Source organism: Piliocolobus tephrosceles, chromosome 2 (genome assembly GCF_002776525.5).
Source record: "Piliocolobus tephrosceles isolate RC106 chromosome 2, ASM277652v3, whole genome shotgun sequence".
NCBI lineage: Eukaryota > Metazoa > Chordata > Mammalia > Primates > Cercopithecidae > Piliocolobus > Piliocolobus tephrosceles.
Genome location: NC_045435.1, coordinates 92,310,440 through 92,332,382, shown reverse-complemented (window position 1 = coordinate 92,332,382; position 21,943 = coordinate 92,310,440). Strand labels below are relative to the sequence as shown.

Below are 21,943 nucleotides of genomic sequence, written 5' to 3'. Positions count from 1 at the left end.
TGCTAGTTTTTGCTAAGCTATTTTGAGGGAGGCAGTAAGTTCCCATAGTGTGATTTCATGATAAGTACAACCTCCCCAAGGGGTGAGAGTTGTGATGATTCTAATAACTCCAGCAATAAGTCCGAGGACCCTTTTCTTCTAGAATGGCATTCTAGATTGGAAGTTATGTTTAAGACAGTGATTTGGGCAGGAGCTATTGTACCCAGAGCACAGTCATCATAACAAAGAGAATTATCAAGTTGGGATAGGGCCAAAGCTTGAAAAGGATTTAAATAATTAATAGCAGTGCCACAAAACCATAAGAGTCCGGGGGGGCAAGTAATACATTTTTGAGGCTTCTTGGACTAAGAGGGCCACCACTGCTAAGGCTCTTAAGCCATCCCTGGGATACTCGGTCTAAAGTTTTTTTAAAAATATGCCATAGGGGCCAGGCACAGTGGCTCACACCTGTAATCCCAGCACTTTGGGAGGCCAAGGCGGGCAGATCATGAGGTCAGGAGTTCGAGACCAGCCTGGCCAACATGGTGAAACCTTGTCTCTACTAAAAATACAAAAATTAACTGGGCGTGGTGGTGCACACCTGTAATCCCAGCTACTCAGGAGGCTGAGGCAGGAGAATCACGTGAACCTGGGAAGCAGAGGTTGCAGTGATCCAAGATCACGCCATTGCACTCCAGCCTGAACAATAGAGTGAGACTCCATCTCAAAGAAAAAATAAGTGCTATAGGGCACTTAGAGGGCCCCCCAATCTTGGGCTAAGACTCCCAAAGCTATTCCCTTTTGTTCATGTACATACAAAAAGGCTTAGTCAGATCTGGTAGGGCTGAGGTCAGGGCTGAGATTAAAGCCTGTTTGAAAGTGTTTAGAGCATGTCTGATATCATTAGTCCAGAATAGAGGCTGTTCCTCAGTTCCCTTGAGGGCTTCATATAAAGATTTTGCTATTAACCTGAAGGAAGGAATCCATATTCTGCAAAACCAAGCCTTACCCAAAAATGACTGAAGCTGTTGTTTACCACAGTTGTCATGTTTAAGATCTTTACAAGCACTACAAAGGCTTTTTCACTGGGAATTAAAATAAGACCCCAAAATTTAACCCTTTGTGTGGATATTTGTACTTCAGAAGGAGATACTTTGTACCCACAATTAGCAAGTTTGTTTAGTACTAATACTGTATTTTGGTTTGGAATAGCCTTGTTAGGACTATAGATTAGTAAGTCATCCACATCCTGAAGTAGATTGCTATCTGGGAGAAGCTGCAGGGGCTCTTTTAGTGAAGTGTTAATACAGCTAGAAGGTGGGGCCTGAGCTGTAAATTAGCTTGTAGTTTTGTAAATCACAACCTAATGGAACAGGGCAGCTTGGCTGAAAAAGAGTAGAGAAATAGCCTTTCATTTTACAAGGGAGTGGTGGTGTGAAACAGCCTCATTGGGGTTTTCCATCAATATCCATGAGGAAAATGGAGGAATGGCACATTGGGCCATAGTAAATGTTTAAAGCTGAATAACTGTCCATTGTACCCATGAGTAATATTACCTGTTGTTCAGCCACAGTCAGATTTGCCCTGGGCTCATCCACAGAGATGGAAAAGACAGGGCCATGGATGGCTTCAAAGGCCCCATCTAGAGGATAGATGACTGACATTTCAGAGGCTTGATCATAATCCAGGAATAGAATTAGAGGTACTTGCCCTTGCCCTCACCCTCGTTCTACAGGATCCCCTTGTTAGGTTGGTGAGATTGTGGCTGTCATAGCCTAGAAGGAAGAGGTGGCCCCCCTTCACAAGGGAGGGACACTCACTCTTCCAATTTGCAGTGAGGACAGGGTCTCAGGGATGACTTGCAACCTGGAGGTTTGGGACATTCTCAACTTCAGTGTCCTTGATTTCTGCAGTGATGACAGGCTCCCATTCTGTTAGTGTTATAGGGATGAGCCTTGGGGTTATTGGCTAATGAAAAAGAATGTGCCAATGTTATCTCAGTATAATCAGCTTGGTGACAGCAATTTTCCTCCTCCAATTCAGCCTTTTTTTTTTTTTTTTTTTTTTTTTTTGTTTCCTCCTGGTTATTGAAAACCTTAAAGGCTGCTTTTAATAAAGTACAAAAGGGAGTCTGTGGTCCTTGCTCTAATTTTTGGAGTTTTTGTCTGATGTCTGGGGAAGGCTGACTTATAAAATGTATGGCCAGAAGGGGTTGGCCCTCAGGGCTTTCAGTGTCTAAATTTGTATATTTATGCATGGCCTCCATCAGTCTAGCTTGGAAAAGGGCTGGGTCCTTGGTCCTGAGTGATCTATCATAATTTAGAAAAATTAACAGGTTTTATTACAGTCTTTTTCATTCCTTCCAACAAACATGTTATCATATAATCTTCTCTGCCCCTGTCTCTGTTTGGGCTGGCATTGGCAGCGTGGTATTGCCAATTGGGTTCTGTGTTGGGGACAGCTTCTGCCCCGCCTCTATTATTAGGATTGCCAACATGAGCTTCATCTTCCCAAACTCGAGCTAAAGACCATGATTTTTCTTCGTGGGAACAGCAAATAGTTAATACCACAAATGTGTCTTGCCAGGTTAACTCAAAGGCAATAAAGCCCGAAATTCTTGAATGAACTTAGAGGGATCCTGGCTAAATGAACCCAACTGGGATTGAATTTGCCAAAGATCAGACAATGGAAAAGGGACATGAACTCAAATTGTTCCCACCGTTTGCCACCTTGTGGAGAGGCAAAATGTTTGGGGGATTTTCTGAGGACTCTGTACTAGTGGCATATGTAACTCCTGTGCGAGTATGTGAGGGTGATAAAGGATCTGGATGGTAGGGGGTAGGGGTTGATTGGGGCATGGAGCAGATGGCAAGGGGTACACAATGAGTTTTGACATGCGTGCACTATGGAGATGTATAGAAATTCTAGTTACTTTTAAATTTGGAGGGAAGAAGTCTGGTACCAGATGCTGGCTTTAGATAACAGGGAAGTCTAATTAGTTCTAAATTCCTCAGGTAAGGAGTTTCTGCCTCAGGATGGTCTGCTTAATGGCCACCAGGTGATCTTTGCTCGCAATTCTATTTGCTTGATTTCATCTGTGGCAGTTTCTGGGTGCGGGGGTGGGGGAAATCAAAGTTATAGGAACAAAATAAAACCAACAGTAAAACTTTCATGCTGACTGGAGAATGCTTAACGTTTAAAAATAGGTGTTGAATGGGCCAAAGCCAAACAACGCAAGCCGGAAAAGAAATGTTTAAAAGTTGGCTATATTTATTTATACAAGGAAAACCAAAAGAGATAATTAAATGAGACTTTTAAAATTCGGGGCTCTCCACTGAGGCTTGTCCCCGGGCGCCAGCTCCGGGAGTTCGGCAGAGGCTCGTCCCCTGCCAGGGCGTCTGGGGCAAGGAACCGCAAGGCGCATGCGCGTCCTCCGGCAGCCCCTTTCCCCTCCTTCCCCAAGATCCAGCGCGTGCTCGGTTGCCCTTCTCCGTTCCCTGCGGACCCTTGCGTCAGGGCCCACCACCTGCCGGCCCACCATTTTCCGAGTCCCTGCAGCCTAGTCGGAGTGCTCGCTCGCGCCTCCTAAAGCTTTCAGCCGAACGCGCCGAGACCCCTGAGGGCGGCCGGTAAGAAGGCGGAGGGGCGGGGGCCTCAAAGCGTGCGGGGAAAGTGCAGCAGTCACTAGAGTGCTGACGTCAGCTAGAGGCAGGGCACCGCGGAAGGTTGAATCCACGCCCTGGCTGCGCGCAGGCGCTGTAGGGGGAAGGCCTGGCACGCTCCAGCCAACCAGGGCGTCACCTGCAGCCCGTCCCTCTGCCCGGGCTTGCCTCCAGCGCTCTGCCGCCGCCCGAACGGGGAGGGCGTTGGGGGCAGGTGGAGCCGGGAGGGTCCACATGAGAATTCGGGGTTAGGGGCTCAGAGCCATGCGGCTAGGAGCCCGTCAGAGCCTGTCGCCCACTGGTGCGAGGGCAGGTGGGAGCGCCTGGCCGTGCGTCGCGCGTTGGTTGGCCGGCTGACGCCCCGGTGCGCATGCGCGGGCCGAACAAGCCTGCGGGCGGAGCGACTGTCCTCTCTACTGGTGTACTGGGTGGGAGGTGGAACTGGTCGGACAAAGCCCTGGCGTCGGACCCTTGCCAGAACTGTAAGGAGCAAGAGGGGAGGGACTCCGGTGGTGCATTCATGCTCCTCTCAGGGTGGGAAGCAGGGTCGGAAGGGAGTGCTCAAAGCCACCTTAGCGCAAAGTGCTAACTTTTGAACTGAGGCGGTGCCGGGAGCCGCAGTCTCCGCATCACATCTACATTTTAACTTGCTTTGAAATGAGAACGCAAAGACGATTTAGGTTTTAATTGTTTCTGACTTATATTTTACCGAGGTCTTTGGTTTACGGGAAATTGTTACCTACTAAATCTCATATAGCAAGAGATTGAGAAAAGGAAGCTACAGAATCTAGGCTAATTTATCTGATAGCTTTTCCTGCTTTTGCTGTTTTTGCCTTTTCCCCCTACTCTACGAAGTACATATTCAACTGAAAAGCCATGAAAATTGCCGCTTTTATCCCTCCTTGATGTAACAAACTGCTTTCAGAAACCTTACAGGATAGTCACTAAAGGAAGTCACAGTTCAAATGAGAGTGGCATGATATTAATTTTGTTAAAATAAATTACTTTCAAATAAAAGTTGTGCCAAATGGTCAAAGCTCAATCCTGGGAGCTCTATTTGGCACACACTGTTATTCTTTCTGTGTTAGTTGAAAGTGATTTAAGCAAAACAAAACTGTTTTTCGTGTACTCTTCCATAATTTGGATTTTTCACCGATTTACGTATCTTTCCTCCAAATTTGGTTTGAAACTGCACAGATTTAATGCCTCAGCACAGATTTTAGGTAAAATTTGAAATTTTAATTTTATGAAACAGAAGCTAGTATCACTATTAAGTAGATTTAAGTAGTCATTTATCATGGTTTGTAAATAAATTGTATCCTTCCCGGTCCTCTGCCCCCTTCCAGGAAAGGCACCATTTCCTTGGAGAAGACCTTCCTGAGTGCTCCCCGTCCCATTCTAAGTGTAGCGTTTGGGAGTTTCTCATATTCTGTGCATGTTTGTATTATTGCATTTACTGCGTTTATAGTTATCTGCTTGTGTCTGTTTTTACACTCCCCCCTCCCTCTAAAAGTATTTTGAGTGTTAGAATTGTCTTAATATTTTTCTAGTCCCAATGCTTTACGCAGGACCTGGCCCATAAGTGATGATGAATGGGTGAGTTAAAGACTCAGTATGCCTTCCAAGTCTGATAAGACAGTGCAACCTCTTTAGTTATTTTATAGCATTTTCCATGTGGAAGTATAGTGGGCTAAGTGCAGTATGGACAGGAACCACCTATGTAACAATTTGTCTGAAGAGGAGAAGCCTGCAGTTGATGTGGATGCCCTGGGCTTTTGGAGCTAGTGTCTGAATGAGAACACCCAACTCTACTCTGAAGCAATGTGTCTTCAATCAGCTGATAGTAATTTGATTTTCTGTGTAGCTAGTCCTGAGAGAGTAAGAACATTATATCTGAATCTTCTAATTGTCTTAGCATTTATAATCTCAAAGTAAATTTACAGATTGACATTCTAGTTATCAGGCCTTCTAATTTAGCTTTCCCAAGGTCCGCCTATATCTGTTTGAAGTGATAAAATTGGGTTCTGTTCTTACAAAGTTGAAGACTAATCCAAGATCTGGGCGTTAGGAAGAGGCAAGCAGCCATGTCTGCCAACCTGCTGGACTCTAACATTGTCTCTACTTAGAATTTTGCTTTTTTAGTCTGAAAAGTACGTAAACCATACAGGAAACAAAGAACTAATTCAAGCAAAAACTTGAAATCCTCCTTTGATTTTTAGCATAAATTGGGTAGCTAAAAATCCAAGTTTGTATTAAATAATTATTTTTAAAGAATTAAAGCTTAAACATTAACAGATGCCCCAGAATCCTCTTTGGTGATAGAATCAGGATTCCCTAATACAGTGGTTCTCAAACCTGAGTGTGCGTCAGAATCCCTGAGAGTATGTTAAAACAGATTCCTGGATCCCACCCAGTTTCTGATTCTGCAGGACTAGGATGGGACCTGATAATTTGCATTTCTCATGAATGTTGTTGCTGCTTTGAAAACCACTGCCCTAAGAGTTTTTTCTCTCCTTCCTACCCTATCCCTTTCCTCTTTTCCAAAACTGGATCCTGATCTGTCACTTAGTGTTCAGAGCCCATTCTTAAATAAGAGCTTATAGGAAATACTCAAAAGACTCATAGGACTCAGTTGTTCATTCTTATTCTTAAACGGAACAAGAAAATATATTTTTAATTTTTTCCAATGATTTGTATAAGAAGTGATCATCTTAGAGCAATAATTTTGTTTAATGGATAGCAGAATTATTAACTGAATATATTTTTATGTATATAGGCATTTTCCTCTAGAAATATGAATTGGCTACCATTGTGGGAGAGAGGAGAGTTGCTGGAGAAAGGAAAAGTCACATTCCCTCTCATTTCTCCTCTATTGCTCTCTCATTGTTTCTCCATGCCCCAGAACACTGTCTTCAAAAAGTCAGTATTAATTCATAAAAAGACAATTCCCATAGCACAATATAACTTTATTATACTCACTTTAGGTTTTTATTTTGAAGAGAGAAATGCTACTTCCGTCAAAACTTGTGTTTTTATTGGTTAGCAAGTGCTAACTTTATCTGTAAAAATAAACAACTAGCTACTTTTTAATTCTGATGAATTAAAAGTATTTTTCTAGAGAAAAATTTGTGAAATTAGATTATTCATTTGTACTTTTTAAACTCTAGCCTTGGCAAAATTGTCTACTACCTGGTATTTTTTAAGACCTTCAGACATTGACTCCTTATTGTGATAATTCTGAGTTTTTCAACAAAGTTTTTCAAAATTTGTTTTCAAATAAAGTGTTGTATTTAACTGCATGTTTGAGCAATATGTTATCCGACATTAGGTGGAAAAAAGAATTATGCCATTTTTTAATATACTCTGACATAATAATAGTTGCAACTTTTTTTTTTTTTTTTTTTTTGAGACAGGGTCTTGCTCTGTCACCCAGGCTGGAGTGCAGTGGCGCGATCTCCGCTGACTGCAAGCTCCGCCTCCCGGGTTCTCGCCTTTCTCCTGCCTCAGCCTCCCAAGTAGCTGGGACTACAGGCGCCTGCCACCATGCCCGGCTAATTTTTTTGTATTTTTAGTAGAGATGGGTTTCATCGTGTTAGCCGGGATGGTCTCGATCTCCTGACCTCGTGATCCGTCCGCCTCAGCCTCCCAAAGTGCTGGGGTTACAGCCGTGAGCCACCGCGCCGGGCCAATAGTTGCAACTTTAATGAATTTTTTAATTGTTAAATGTAGCTAAATCCCTTATGCATATTATTTTACTTAAGCTTCACAAAAATTCTATGAAAAAGATAGCCCCTACTTTCATAAGTGATGTATCCCTGAAAAGACGTACACAAAGTCAGATGGGGGATTCCACATCCAGAGCGCTTAAACATCATTATTAGATTCTAAATTAGATTTCACCTTTTAGAAAAGTCTTATTGAATATTTCTAGCACTTTGTCTGTGTCTTTCCACTATTTTATCTTAAATGTGCTGTCCAGATAACTTCAGTCCAGTGAGCATCAGATACAGACTAAATAGCAATATAGATGTCATTTTCTCATTTGTATTTCATTTCATATTCTTTATTACTAGTATTAGAATTGTAATTTTTCTTTTTTATAAATAAAGACAAAAATTCAATAAAATATTCACTAATTTCATTGACTAATTTGTACTCCTGTCTAGCAGATTAGCATTGTGTTAGCTCAGAGTATTCTTTCGGTTAATGAAAACTTAAGATTCAGAATTAAAAGGCAGTTTGGAGCGGGGACAGAATGTTTATATATATCCACATGTTTCTGCTGTAATGCCATACTTGCATTCCTGGAAATCCTGACATGCTGCCAAACAATAAGCAAAAGTAACAGTTTGTGGAGAAAAAACACAACACTCAAAACTGAACAAACTTTTATAAGAGCCCTAACAAAAACCCTTACCCTAATAAACATACTAGTACAATTAAATCTAGTTTAGACCAGTTTTGTCAAGATTAACATTCTAATCTAGGAGTAGCTTTATTTATCTATCCATTTTTTTTTAAGACTTAGAAATCTCTAGCTTTTTCATTTATCCTAGCACATTGCCAGATGGTTTGATAAAGTGGAAAATGTAGCCAGACGTGAACCCACTAAACATCTGCTTCTTAAACCAAAAAAAAGAACTACCAAGAGATTTTTTTTTTAAAAGGTCTTTACATATCACTAAAGCCTTTTTTTTTTTTTTTTTTATTGTAGAAAGACTAGCTCTGATCACTTCAAATCAGTAATATGTTGAGGGAAAAATGCATATATAATGTCTTTCCCCTGTTGACCAATTGCACATAAGCTGATTCACATTAAATAAACGTTTTGAGGCTGGACACAGTGGCTCAGGCTTGTCATCACAGCACTTTGGGAGGCTGAGGAAGGAGGATCACCTGAGGTCAGGAGTTTGAGACCAGTGTGGCCAACATGGAGAAACCCCATCTCTACTAAAAATAGAAAAATTAGGTGGATGTGGTGGTAAGTAACTGTAATCCCAGCTACTCGGGAAGCTGAGGCACGAGAATCACTTGAACCTGGGAGGCAGAGGTTGCAGTAAGCCAAGATCATGCCACTGCACTACAGCGTGGGCGACAGAGCAAGACTCTGTCTCAAGAAAAAAAAAAGAAGAAATGTTTTGGTGTTACGACAGACTTTTCTTAACCATCTGTGTTATTTAAGGGATGAGGAAACAGACTCCAGAAGATAACGTAACTTGCCCTTGCTCACACAGTCACTGAAGATGTGAAGATCTGAATACAGATCTCAAGCTCCCTGCCTTCCTTTCCAAACCATTGTGCAAACTACCTACTTTGACAGTCCCATTAACTGTGTTTAGATCAGCACAGTCCAATAAAAATAGAATGTAAGCCTTAGATATAGTTTAACATTTTCCAAAAACTAGATGTTTTACTTTTTAAAAAGTAAAAGTGAAATTAATTTTAATGAATTATAATTTCAACACATAACCAATATGAAAAATGATTACTGAGCTACTTTCCGTTCTTTGTACTAGATCTTTTAAATCCAGTGGGAGGTATTGAGGATAGGAGAGTGTATGGGTTTGGCACCACGGGGTGGATAGGCAAAACAATTTGACTGATAAGGTGCAGATCCTGAACCTGTAAGGCTTGTCCGGTTTTTGGACAGGTAAAATGGACTTGTAAGGAGAGTTTGTAGGCTTTAAAAGGCCATGCTGTAATAGGTGAGTGATAACAGGCTTTAATCCTTTTAAAGTGTGCTGTGGGATGGGATATTGGCATTGAGCAGGGTAAGAGTGATTAGTTTTTAATGGGATGGTAAGCGGTGCATGATCGGTCATCAAGGAGGGAGTAGAGGTGTCCTATACTTGTGGATTAAGGTGGGGAGACACAAGGGGAGGATGTGAAGGCGGCTTTGAACTGGGGAAAAGGCTGGCAGTGAGGTGTGGCTGTAGCCTAGGAATAATCAGGGAAGCAGATAATTTAGTTAAAATGCTTCGACCTAATAAGGGAACTGGGCAGGTGGGGATAACCAAAAAGGAGTGCATAAAAGAATGTTGTCCAAGTTGGCACCAGAGTTGGGGAGTTTTAAGAGGTTTAGAAGTCTGGCCGCCAATATCCACAACAGTTACGGAGGTAAGGGAAACAGGCCCTTGAAAAGAAGGAAATGTGGAGTGGTAGCCTCCGTATTGATTAAGAAGAGGACGGACTTACCCTCCACTGTAAGAGTTACCCAAAGTGTCTGTGATGGTCCAGGAGGCTTCCGAGGCAATCAGGCAGCGTCAGTCTTCAGCTGCTAAGCCGAGAAGATCTGGGAAGGAGTCAGAGAGCCTTGGGCCAGAGTTCCAGGGGCTCTGGGAGTGGCTCCCAGGCGAGTTGGACAGTCCAATTTCCAGTGGGGTCCCACACAGATGGGACACGGCTTAGGAGGAATCCCGGGCTGCGGACATTCCTTGGCCCAGTGGCCAGATTTCCAGCACTTGAAGCAAGATCCTGGGGGAGGAGATCCTGAAGGAATGCGTGACCGCTGTGGCTTAGGTGTTCTGAAGTTCTTGTGTGCTGGAGATGTGGCTGGGGTTTCTCTCACAGCAGAGGCAAGTAATTGCAACTCTTCTCTATTATTGTACACCTTGAAGGCAAGGTTAATTAAGTCGTGTTGTGGGGTTTGAGGGCCGGAATTTAATTTTTGGAGCTTTTTCTAATGTCAGGAGAGGATTGGGTAATGAAATGCATATTGAGACTAAGACGGCCTTCTGGCCCCTTGGGTCTAGGGTGGTAAAGCGTCTAAGGGTTGCTACTAAACAAGCCATGGACTGGGCTGGGTTTTTATATTTGATGAAAAAGAGCCAAAATGCTAACTGATTTGGGAAAGGTCTGATAGAGAAAAAGGAACATAAACCTTGACTATGCCTTTAGCTCCAGCCACTTCTTTAAGAGGAAATTGTTGGGCAGGTGGGGGAGGGCTAGTGGTGGAACGAAACTGTAAGCTGGACCAGGGGTGAGGAGGGGAGGTGATAGAAGGATTATAAGGTTGGGGAGTGGAAGCTAAAGAAGAATCGGGACCTGGCTCAGCCTGGGGAGGAGGGGAGAGGTCAGATGGGTCCATAGAAAAGGAGGATTTAAAGGACTCAGAGCTTGGGGTGGAGACTGAAGGAACAGACAGGAGAGAAAGAAGAAGATTCGGGACGAGTCGCATTGGGAGCAGAGATTAGGAAGGGACCGATGTGTAAAAGAATGCCTGGAAATCAGGCATCTCAGACCATTTGCCCATTTTACGACAAGAATTATCTAGATCTTGTAGGATGCAGAAATTGAAAGTGCCATTTTCTGGCTGCTTGGAACTATTGTCGAGTTTGTATTGGGGTCAAGCGGTATTATAGAAGAAAATAAGGCATTTAGGTTTTAGATTAGGTGTGAGTTGAGGTTTTAAGTTCTTGAGAACACAGGCTAAGGGAGAAGAAGAAATGGAGGGTGGAAGGTTGCCCATAGTGAAGGAGGCAAGCCTAGAAAAAAGAGAGGGTAGAGACACGGAGAGAGGGGGTTGAGGGGTACTTGCCCCCCAGGGGAGGTGGTGCTTGCCACCAAGGTGAAGGATCCAGGCAGATGTCCCCGCGGTGATCACACACCTCCGAAATGTGGGCAAATAATCAGGCAGGCGTCCCCGCGGTGATTGAACACCAAAGAAAGACTGTCTTCTCGAGTTTGTGACTGGTGCCGGAGTTTTGGGTTCACGGATAAAACGTGTCTCCCCTGTCTCTACCAGAAAGGGAAAGGAACTGAAATTAAGGGAAGGGAGAGATTGAAGGGTGGCACCAAAATTGAAAGGAGAAAGAAGTTGAGGGATAGTGAGAGATGTTAGAGAAGAGAGTAAAAAGAGGCCGCTCACCCGATTTTAAATTGGTGAGATGTTCCTTGGGCTGATTGGTCGGAGGACCCGAGGTCGTAGGTAGATCTTTCTTACGGAGCAAAGAGCAGGAGGACAGGGGATTGATCTCCCAAGGGAGATCCCCTAGTCCAAGTCACCAAATGTCACATGCATCCGTGTGAAGAGACCACCAAACAGGCTTTGTGTGCAGGTGGGCTGAGTCCGAAAAGAGAGTCAGCAAAGGGAGTTAGGGGTGGGGCAGTTTTATAGGATTTGGGTAGGTAGTGAAAAATTACAGTCAAAGGGGGTTGTTCTCTTGGGAGCAGGGCCCGGGGGTCACAAGGTGCTCAGTGGGGGAGCTTCTGAGCCAGGAGAAGAAATTTCACAAGGTAATGTCATCAGTTAAGGCAAGAACCAGCCATTTCTACTTTTGTGATTCTTCAGTTACTTCAGGCCATCTGGATGTATATGTACGGGCTTGGACTCAGGCGCCTGACAGTTACCTCCCAAAGGCCCCGCTTCCTTCTTTTTTTAAATTGTTTTTTTGAGTCAGGGATCTTGCTCTGTCTCCCAGGCTGGAATACAGCGGCACGATTGCAGCTCATTGTAGTCTCCACTTCCCAGAGGGAAGCCATCCTTACCTCAGCTTTCTGAGTAGCTGAGGCTACAGACAGACAACACCACCCAGCTACTTTTTTGTTTTTTAGAGACAGGGTCTCACTATGTTGCCCAGAGGCTGGTCTTGAACTCCTGGCCTCCCTCAAGCAATACTCCTGCTGCAGCCTCCTGAATTACTGGGATTACAAGTGGGAACCATCATATGCAGATGATTTTTTTAAAAAAGCGTATTTCACATGTTTGTTGTAAATAATATAGGAGATAAGAAACAAAATTAAAACATTTAATATCCTACCACCTAGAGATAGCCATTGTTACAGATTGCATATTTTTCTAGTCTTTTTTTCTTTGCAAGCTTGGGGTCTGGCACTTGTGTTGTCTTAACTAAATCTAGGTTATTTTGTTCACCTTATGATGAAGTTTGGTGAGAATTCAGTCCCTCACAGGTCACACTGAACCTTCAAATAGTTCAAATTTTTTTTGTGTTTTTTATTGTTGTTGTTGTTTTTGAGATGCAGTCTCACTCTCTCGCCCAGGCAGTGCAATGGCGCGATTTCGGCTCACTACAACATCTGCCTCCCGGGTTAAAGCGATTCTCCTACCTCAGCCTCCCAAGCATCTGGGACTACAGGCACACATTACCATGGCCGGCTAATTTTTGTGTTTTGGGTAGAGACAGGGTTTCTCCATGTTGGCCAGGCTGGTCTTGAACTCCTGACCTCAGTCGATCCGCCTGCCTGGGCCTCCCAAAGTGCTGGGATTACAGGCAAGAGCCACTGCATCTAGCCCCAAATGTTTTTTTTCCCCTCATTGTATCTCCATTTGATCTTAGAAATCTTTGAAATGGTAGAAGTATTTTCTGTATCTTTGTATTTGTCTCAAAATATCAATGTGCATGGTTAAATAAAATCACCTTTTAAAATTTATTTTATTTTGTTTTATTATTATTATTATTATTATTATTTTGAGACAGAGTGTCACTCTATTGCCCAGGCTGGAGTGCAGTAGCGTGATCCTGGCTCACTCCAACCTCCACCTCCAGGGTTCAAGTGATTCTGCTGCCTCAGCCTCCCAAGTAGCTGGGATTACAGGGTCCCACTACCGCACCTGGCTAATTTTTGTATTTTTTGTAGAGACAGGGTTTCACCATGTTGGCCAGGGTGGTCTCGAACTCCTGACCTCAGGTGATCCTCTCGCCTCAGTCTCCCAAAGTGCTGAGATTACAGGCATGAGCCACCGCGCCCGACCCACCGTTTTAGTATTTAAATGGATACTTAAAAACGCATTCTATCTCCAAGAAACTCTTGCCACATCAGTCAACCTGGAAATAAATTGAAGTATCCATTTTTGTTTAAGAATGTACTTTTTAAAAAGATAATTCCTGATTTTTCATTTAAAATTTTCTATCATTCTATTAATAACAGTTATGCTTCATTAGATTACTTCACATATATTGACCGCTTCACTTATATATATGTTATGTATATATTATATGTTAGTTATATATATGTGTATATATAATATATAAAAAACATTTTGGTACTTAAGATGTGACAGAATAGGACTTGAGCCATGTGGTGATTGTTTTGAGAGAACGTGCTACTCAGCAGCTCTCCACTAGAATGGAATAATGGAGAACAGGAAAAGCTCAGAGCTCAATTACATAGGGGAGAAAATAATTTTTTACCTAATGGTTATTATGTGAATAATAGGGCCTTGCAAGATTTTAATAAGGTACTGCTCATAGGATTTTAAAAATCATTTGGTCAGTTGATATGGAGACCATAGTATACTCGAATATCTTGCTAAAGATCTAAATTATTGGAAAAGTTCATGTGATTGAAATCCTTTCCCCCACTTTTATCTCCATAGCTTGTTTTAAAAATAAACTTTAATTTTCAGAGCAATTTTAGGTTCACAGCAAAATTTAGCAGAAAGTAAAGAGAGTTTCATATACTCCCATCCCTACTTACACATAACCTCCCTCACTATCAGCATCCACACCAAAATGGTATATTTATTACAGTCAGTCTACACTGACACATCCTTATCACCCAAAGTCCATGCTTTACCTTAGGGTTCACTTGGTGTTGTCCATTCTAAGAATTTTGACAAATGTTGACAAACGATGCTTCCACCGTTGTAGTATCATTCATACAGAGTAGTTTTACTGCCCTAAAAATCCTCTGAGCTCTGCCTGTTCATCCCTCCTTATCAATTAACCTGTGGCAACCACAGATCTTTTATACTGTCTTCAGAATTTTTGCCTTTCCCAGACTGCTTGGAATTCATATGCTTGGAATCATACAGTATACAGGTATACAGCCTTTTCAGATTGACTTTTTTTTTTTTTTTTTTTTTTTGAGACAAGAATTTTTGCTCGTGTTGCCCATACTGGAGTGCAATGGCACGATCTTGGCTCACTGCAACCCTCTGACTCCTGGGTTCAAGCAATTCTCCTACCTCAGCCTCGCTAGTAGCTGGGATTACAGGCACCCTCCACCACACCAGGCTAATTTTTGTATTTTTAGTAGAGACAGGGTTTTACCATGTTGGCCAGACTGGTCTCAAAATCCTGACCTCAGGTGATCCACCTGCCTCAGCCTCCCAAAGTGCTGGGCTTACAGACGTGAGCCTCCGCACCTGGCCGACTTCTTTAACTTAGTAGTATCCAGTTAAGTTTCCTCCCTGACTTTTTTTTTAGCCTGAATAATATTCAATTGTCTGGATGTACCACAGTTGATCCATTTACTTACTGAAGCACATCTTGTTTGCTTCCAAGTTTTAGCAGTTGTAAATAAAGCCTCTATAAACACCTGTGCGCTGGGTTTTGCGTGCACATAGTTTTCAGTTCATTTTGTAAATTACCAAGGACTACTGTTGCTGTATAGTATGGTAAGAGTATGTTTAGTTTTGTAAGAAATTGCCATACTGTCTTCCAAAGTGCCTGCACCTGTTTGCATTCTCACTTCCCACTAGGAGTGAATGAGAATTGCTGTTGCCGCACATCCTTACCAGCAGGTGTTGTCAATGTTTTGGATTTTGGCCATCCTAATAGATTTGCAGTGGCATCTCATTTGTTTTAATTTGCAATTGTCTGAGGATACATGATGTTGAACTGCATTTCATGTGCTTGCCATCTGTATGTCTTCTTGGTGAGGTGTCTGTTAAGGTTTTTTGCCCATTTTTAATTGGGTTGCTTGATTTCTCATTGTTAAGCTTTAGGAGTTCTTTGTATATTTTGGATAGTAGTTTGTTATCAGATGTCTTTTGCAAATATTTTCTCCAAGTCCGTGGCTTTTCTTCCCATTCTCTTGACATTTTCTTTCACAGAGCAGAATTTTTCAGTTTGACCAAAGTCCAGCTTACCAGTTAAGCTGGATAGTGCCTTTGGTGTTATAACTAAATAGTCATTTCTATCCCCAAGGTCATCTAGATTTTCTGTTATCTTCTAGGAGTTTTATAGCATTTTATATTTAGGTATATGACCCATTTTGAGTTAATTTTTGTGAAAAATGTAAGGTCTGTGTCCAGGTTAATTTTTTTTGCATGTGGATGTCCAATTGTTTTAGTGTCATTTGTTGAACAAGCTGTCTTTGCTCCAATGGATTGCCTTTGTTCCTTTGCCAAAGATTAGTTGACTTTATTTATATGAATCTATTTCTGGGCTCTCGGTTCTGTTCCATGGATCTATTCATTCTTTCAGCAACACTGTGCTGTCTTAATTACTGTAGCTTTAGGGTAAGTCTTGAAATAAAGTAGTGTCATTTTTCTACCTTTGTTCTCCTTCCTTATTGAGTTGGCTACTCTCTGGGTCTTTTATCTCTCTTTATAAACTTTAGAATCCATTTGTCAGTGTCCACAAACTAACTTGCTGGGATTTTGATTGTAATTTCATTGAATCTATAGATCAAGTTGGGAAGAATGACATCTTGGCAATATTGAGTCATCCTATCCATGAACATAGAGTATCTCTCCATTTGTTTAGTGTTCCTATTTCCTTCATCTGAGTTTTGTAGTTTTCCTTATCTAGATCTTATACATATTTTATAAGATTAATAACTAAGTATTTCATATTTTGGGTGATAATATAAATCATAATGTGTTTTACGTTTAAAATTATACTTGTTCATTTGTGATATCTGCTTAACTTTCAAGCAATTAATGGATGCCTGGAAGTTGACGTACATATATATTCAGAAATGTTTTGCCACCTGAGACCTATGAGGAGGTAAGTATTGTGGTCCAATCTGTAATTAGTATTGTGGGGGCGGCGGGGGAGGTCTGTTATGCATTTGGTTTATTTCAGTTTGTTATTATTTTTCTAATTCTGAAGTTATATTATGGTGGAAAGCAGGAACAAAAAAGGAAAGAAAATTTATATGAGAAGACAGGTCCTCCAAGAGTACATTCGGAGTAGAAGGTGAAAAGAATACTGTCCTTCAGAATAGTTAGGTGTGAAAAGCTTAAACAGAAAAACAGATCAAGTTTCCTCTTAACACAATTCACTTTATGGTATTACGTTTCAAGCATCTAGGGCACACAGTTTCTTTTCTTTAGAGTTTAAAAGAGGGAGAGACTAATGAGAATATAGAAGGGAAGGTTCTGGGGGAATAGGTACAATGCCTCCTGGAGCATGACAGGTGTGCAGTAATTGTTCAGTTTGGATAGGTAAAAATGCAGGTCAGGGAGGATGCATTAGGACTTAGAAATTATGTAGGACAAAAAGGGGGAAATGAGGAAGATTCTTGGGAGCTGGAACTAAGGGTTTCTATAAGGAGTGATTGGAGATCAAGTTGGAAAGACAGATGGGGAAACAATGAAAGAGGGTTTCAAATACCAGACTAAGGAGTGGATTTATTTGCAGGAATTAGGGCACCACCAAAGCTGTTTGAGTAAGGAATACAGTGATGGTGGGATTTTAGGAAAGTTAATCTGTTGGTGATACCCAATATGGTTAGAGAAAGGGACAGCAGAGTAGACTAATTGTGAGACTGTACAGTCCAGTTTTGTAGTGATGATAATTGATAGCAGAGAACGTGGAAAGAAGGAATGATTTCATTGAACATTGTAAAGTGAGAAGGCTTTACTAACTGAAAGTGAATGGGGGTAGTGAACTAATTTGGGTTTTGTGCTTTACAACATTGAGAAAGGTGGTACCACAATAACAAAAATAAGGAAGATAATCCTGGATTGAGTTGTTAGCTGCTCCCTGGCCTTCTGTAACTAGGCTGAATGTAAAAAGACAATAATGACTTGTACTTCTTTTTTAGATATGCAAAATCTGAGCAGCTGGCAGGAGAGCTAAGTGTATGTCAGACATTGGGAAATGAGAATGGAAGCTCAGAGGGATAAGTGGAGTTGCAACTGTGGTTTACTTAGACTAGCTCATATTTAATCCTGGCTGATTGTTTCCTTTGCTTTAAACTCCTGTTCTAATCCTTGAGGTACAAATCCATATATTGACTTTATAAAATGTTCAAATATATGGGAGGAATAAAAGATAATCTGCAAATAGGTTGGTGGTCTCCAGATTGTTTAAAAATCACCAGAAATGATTCCACAATCTCTACCATTTTAAAAACATAAAACTTTTCTTAAGACTTGGCACACCTAATGTATGAGAACAAAGGCATGTGCAATGTTTAGAGACTTCATTATAAAAAGCTTAGGATGGGCCAGGCGCAGTGGCTCATGCCTGTAATCCCAGCACTTTGGGAGGCTGAGGCAGGGAGATCCTTTGAGGTCAGGAGTTCAAGACCAGCCAGGCCAACATGGCAAAACCCCGTCTCTACTAAAAATGCAAAAATTAACTGGGCATGGTGGCATGCACCTGTAATCCCAGCTACTTGCAAGGCTAAGGCAGGAGAATTTCTTGAACCCAGGGGGCAGAGGTTGAGCCAAGATCGCACCACTGCACTCCAGCCTGGGCAACAGAGTGATACTCTGTCTCAAAAATAAATAAATAAATAAAAGCTTAGGATGGAAAAGGTAAATGATAACATTTAAAAATAGGTGTCGTGGAAGTACTTTCAAAAAACCGCAAATAATTTCATTTGGATTTAAACACTGTACTTTTAAAAAACACTCTCAAGTGGATTACAAAACTTAAGAATATCACGGCCGTGTGTAGTGGCTCATGCCTGTAATCCCAGCACTTTGGGAGGCTGAGGCGGGTGGATTACCTGAGGTCAGGAGTTTGAGACCAGCCTGACCAACATCGTGTGAGACTCTGTCTCTACTAAAAATACAAAAAAAAAAAAAAAAATTAACCGGTGGTGGTGGCACACGCCTGTAGTCCCAGCTACTTGGGAGGCTGAGGCAGGAGAATCACTTGAACCTGAGAGGCAGAAGATTGCATGCAGTGAGCTGAGATCATGCTACTGCACTCCAGCCTGGGCAACAGAACAAGACTCTGTCTCAAAAAAAAAGAATGAGAATATCAAGTTATCCCACTAGTATAATTTTAGCATGCTAATAATGAGGGAATGAACTAAAAGACATCTGTATCTCTTTTTAAGTATAATAATTATTAAAATGTTTGCTACTATAAAGAAAAAAATTGAACCAGGCATGGTGGCTCATGACTGTAATCCCATTGCTTTGGGAGGGTAAGGCGGGAGGATTGCTTGAGGCCAGCAGTTTGAGATCAGCAAAAGAACTAGTTGGGTATGGTGACAGGCGCCTGTAGTCCCAGCTACTTGGGAGGGTGAGGTGGGAGGATCACTTGACCCCCAGAGATCGCACCCGTGCACTCCAGCCTGGGCAACAAAGCAAGACTCTGTCAGAAAGAAAGAGAGAAAGAGAGAGGAAGGGAGGAAGGGAGGAAGGGAGGAGGGAGGGAGGAGATATAAAGAGAGAGATATAGATATAGAGAGAGAATTGCACTATTGGATATTAAGATTTTTTGATCTGAATAAGAAAATTAGAAAGAAAATTGTTATCATTTGCAGTGAAGTCAGCTGAATTTCAAAGTGGAGTATTGAGGGGAAATTATGATATTTAATATTTCTCATTTAGCACAAGAAAAAATTATAACCACTGTTTTAGAAACCATGTGGTACTCACCGCTTGTAAAACTAATAGATTTCAGAAAACCATGAAGTATCTGGTTTCTGCTGTGCATAGTACGTTTAATTTTACTGTCACCTTATACATTGAGGATTTGTGTGTGTATGTGAGTGCCTCAGTGAATAACCAGCCCACATCTTTTTAAAAGGTTATGTCTAGAGAAGATATTTCCACACTGGTTTCCCTATTCAAGAGCTTTATCAGGAGCTGAAGCAGTCAATGCCTTGAGGCCTTTCTATTTTGCAGTACATCCAGATTTCTTTGGACAGCACCCCGTAGAAAGGGTAAACATTTATTTATTTTTAAACCAGTGGTGTACATTTCTGCTTATTTACCTTTGATACAATATAATACATAGAGTTCTGTAAATGTGGATTATTCTGTTGTAGTGATATAATCAATGCTTGGAACTAATTTGAAATGTAGATACTGAAAATTGAAAATAGAGCTTCTTTAATGAAAGCTGTCATTGTTTTGTACAGGCAATAAAGCTGTCATTTAAACTCTTTAGAGTACTAGTAATCATGTTTTTGGCACCAAGTTTTGAAGTACAGTTGAGGGTTTGAAAGAAAACTTAAGACCTCTATTATCATGATTGATCTCTCTTTTTTTTTTTTAAATTATACTTTAAGTTCTAGGGTACATGTGCACAACATGCAGGTTTGTTACATATGTATACATGTGCCATGTTGGTGTGCTGCACCCATTAACTCGTCATTTACATTAGGTATATCTCCTAATGCTATCCCTCCCCCTTCGCCCCTCCCCACAATAGGCCCCAGTATGTGATGTTCCCTTCCTGTGTCCAAGTGATCTTATTGTTCATTTACAACCTATGAGTGAGAACATGCGGTGTTTGGTTTTCTGTTCTTGTGATAGTTTGCTGAGAATGATGGTTTCCAGCTGCATCCATGTCCCTACAAAGGACACAAACTCATCCTTTTTTATGACTACGTAGTATTCCATGGTGCATATGTGCCACATTTTCTTAATCCAGTCTGTCACTGATGGACATTTGGGTTGATTCCAAGTCTTTGCTATTGTGAATAGTGCTGCAATAAACATACGTGTGCATGTGTCTTTATAGCAGCATGATTTATAATCCTTTGGGTATGTACCCAGTAATGGGATGGCTGGGTCAAATGGTATTTCTAGTTCTAGATCCTTGAGGAATTGCCACACTGTTTTCCACAACAGTGGAACTAGTTTACAGTCTCACCAATAGTGTAAAAGTGTTCCTATTTCTCCACATCCTCTCCAGCACCTGTTGTTTCCTGACTTTTTAATGATTGCTATTCTAACTGGTGTGAGATGGTATCTCATTGTGGTTTTGATTTGCATTTCTCTGATGGTGAGTGATGATGAGCATTTTTTCATGTGTCTGTTGGCTGTATAAATGTCTTCTTATGAGAAGTGTCTGTTCATATCCTTTGCCCACTTTTTGATGGGGTTGTTTGCTTTTTTCTTGTAAATTTGTGTGAGTTCTTTGTAGGTTCTGGATATTAGCCCTTTGTCAGATGAGTAGATTGCAAACATTTTCTCCTATTCTGTAGGTTGCCTGTTCACTCTGATGGTAGTTTCTTTTGCTGTGCAGAAGCTCTTTAGTTTAATTAGATCCCATTTGTCAATTTTGGCTTTTGTTGCCGTTGCTTTTGGTGTTTTAGACATGAAGTCCTTGTCCATGCCTATGTCCTGAATGGTATTGCCTAAGTATTCTTCTAGGGTTTTTATGGTTTTAGGTCTAACATTTAAGTCTCTAATCCATCTTGAATTAATTTTCGTATAAGGAGTAAGGAAAGAATCCAGTTTCAGCTTTCTACTTATGGCTAGCCAGTTTTCCCAGCACCATTTATTAAATAGGGAATCCTTTCCCCATTTCTTGTTTTTGTCAGGTTTGTCAAAGATCAGATGGCTGTAGATGTGTGGTATTATTTCTGAGGGCTCTGTTCTGTTCCATTGGTCTATATCTCTGTTTTGGTACCAGTACCATGCTGTTTTGGTTACTGTAACCTTGTTGTATAGTTTGAAATCAGGTAGCGTGATGCCTCCAGCTTTGCACTTTTTGCATAGGATTGTCTTGGCAATGTGGGCTCTTTTTTGATTCCATATGAACTTCAAAGCAGTTTTTTCCAATTCTGTGAAGAAAGTCATTGGTAGCTTAATGGCAGTGGCATTGAATCTATAAATTATCTTGGGCAGTATGGCCATTTTCACGATATTGATTCTTCCTATCCATGAGCATGGTATGTTCTTCCATTTGTTTGTGTCCTCTTTTATTTCACTGAGCAGTGGTTTGTATTTCTCCTTGAAGAGGTCCTTCACATCCCTTGTAAGTTGGATTCCTAGGTATTTTATTCTCTTTGAAGCAATTGTGAATGGGAATTCATTCATGATTTGGCACTCTGTCTGTTATTGGTGTATAAGAATGCTTGTGATTTTTGCACATTGATTTTTTATCCTGAGACTTTGCTGAAGTTGCTTATCAGCTTAAGGAAATTTTGGGCTGAGATGATGGGGTTTTCTAAATATACAATCATGTCATCTGCAAACAGGGACAATTTGACTTCTTCTTTTCCTAATTGAATACCCTTGATTTCTTTCTCTTGCCTGATTGCCCTAGCCAGAACTTCCAACACTATGTTGAATAGGAGTCGTGAGAGAGGACATCTCTGTCTTGTGCCAGTTTTCAAAGGGAATGCTTCCAGTTTTTGCCCATTGAGTATGATATTGGCTGTGGGAAAAGACCAAAAAAAAAAAAAAAAAAAAA

The 21,943-nt window shown here is 41.3% G+C and overlaps 1 protein-coding gene across 5 annotated transcripts in view; it reads left to right on the top strand.

Annotated features, from left to right (window-relative positions):
* Positions 1–3,408: 3,408 nt before the first annotated feature.
* The window catches only part of TCAIM (T cell activation inhibitor, mitochondrial), a 70,945-nt gene continuing 52,410 nt past the window's right edge, over positions 3,409–21,943 (top strand). For 2 of the 5 annotated variants that reach the window (XM_023231380.1, XM_023231379.1), the window contains exons 1-3: positions 3,742–4,123; positions 16,264–16,336; positions 19,325–19,460. In XM_023231380.1, coding sequence (XP_023087148.1) covers positions 4,012–4,123; positions 16,264–16,336; positions 19,325–19,460 — 321 coding nt within the window. In that variant the 5' untranslated portion in view covers positions 3,742–4,011. Of the gene's footprint in view, positions 3,609–3,741; positions 4,124–16,263; positions 16,337–19,324; positions 19,461–21,943 lie in introns of those variants that run through there. The other 3 variants (XM_023231381.2, XM_023231383.1, XM_023231382.1) reach the window with 3 other exon arrangements.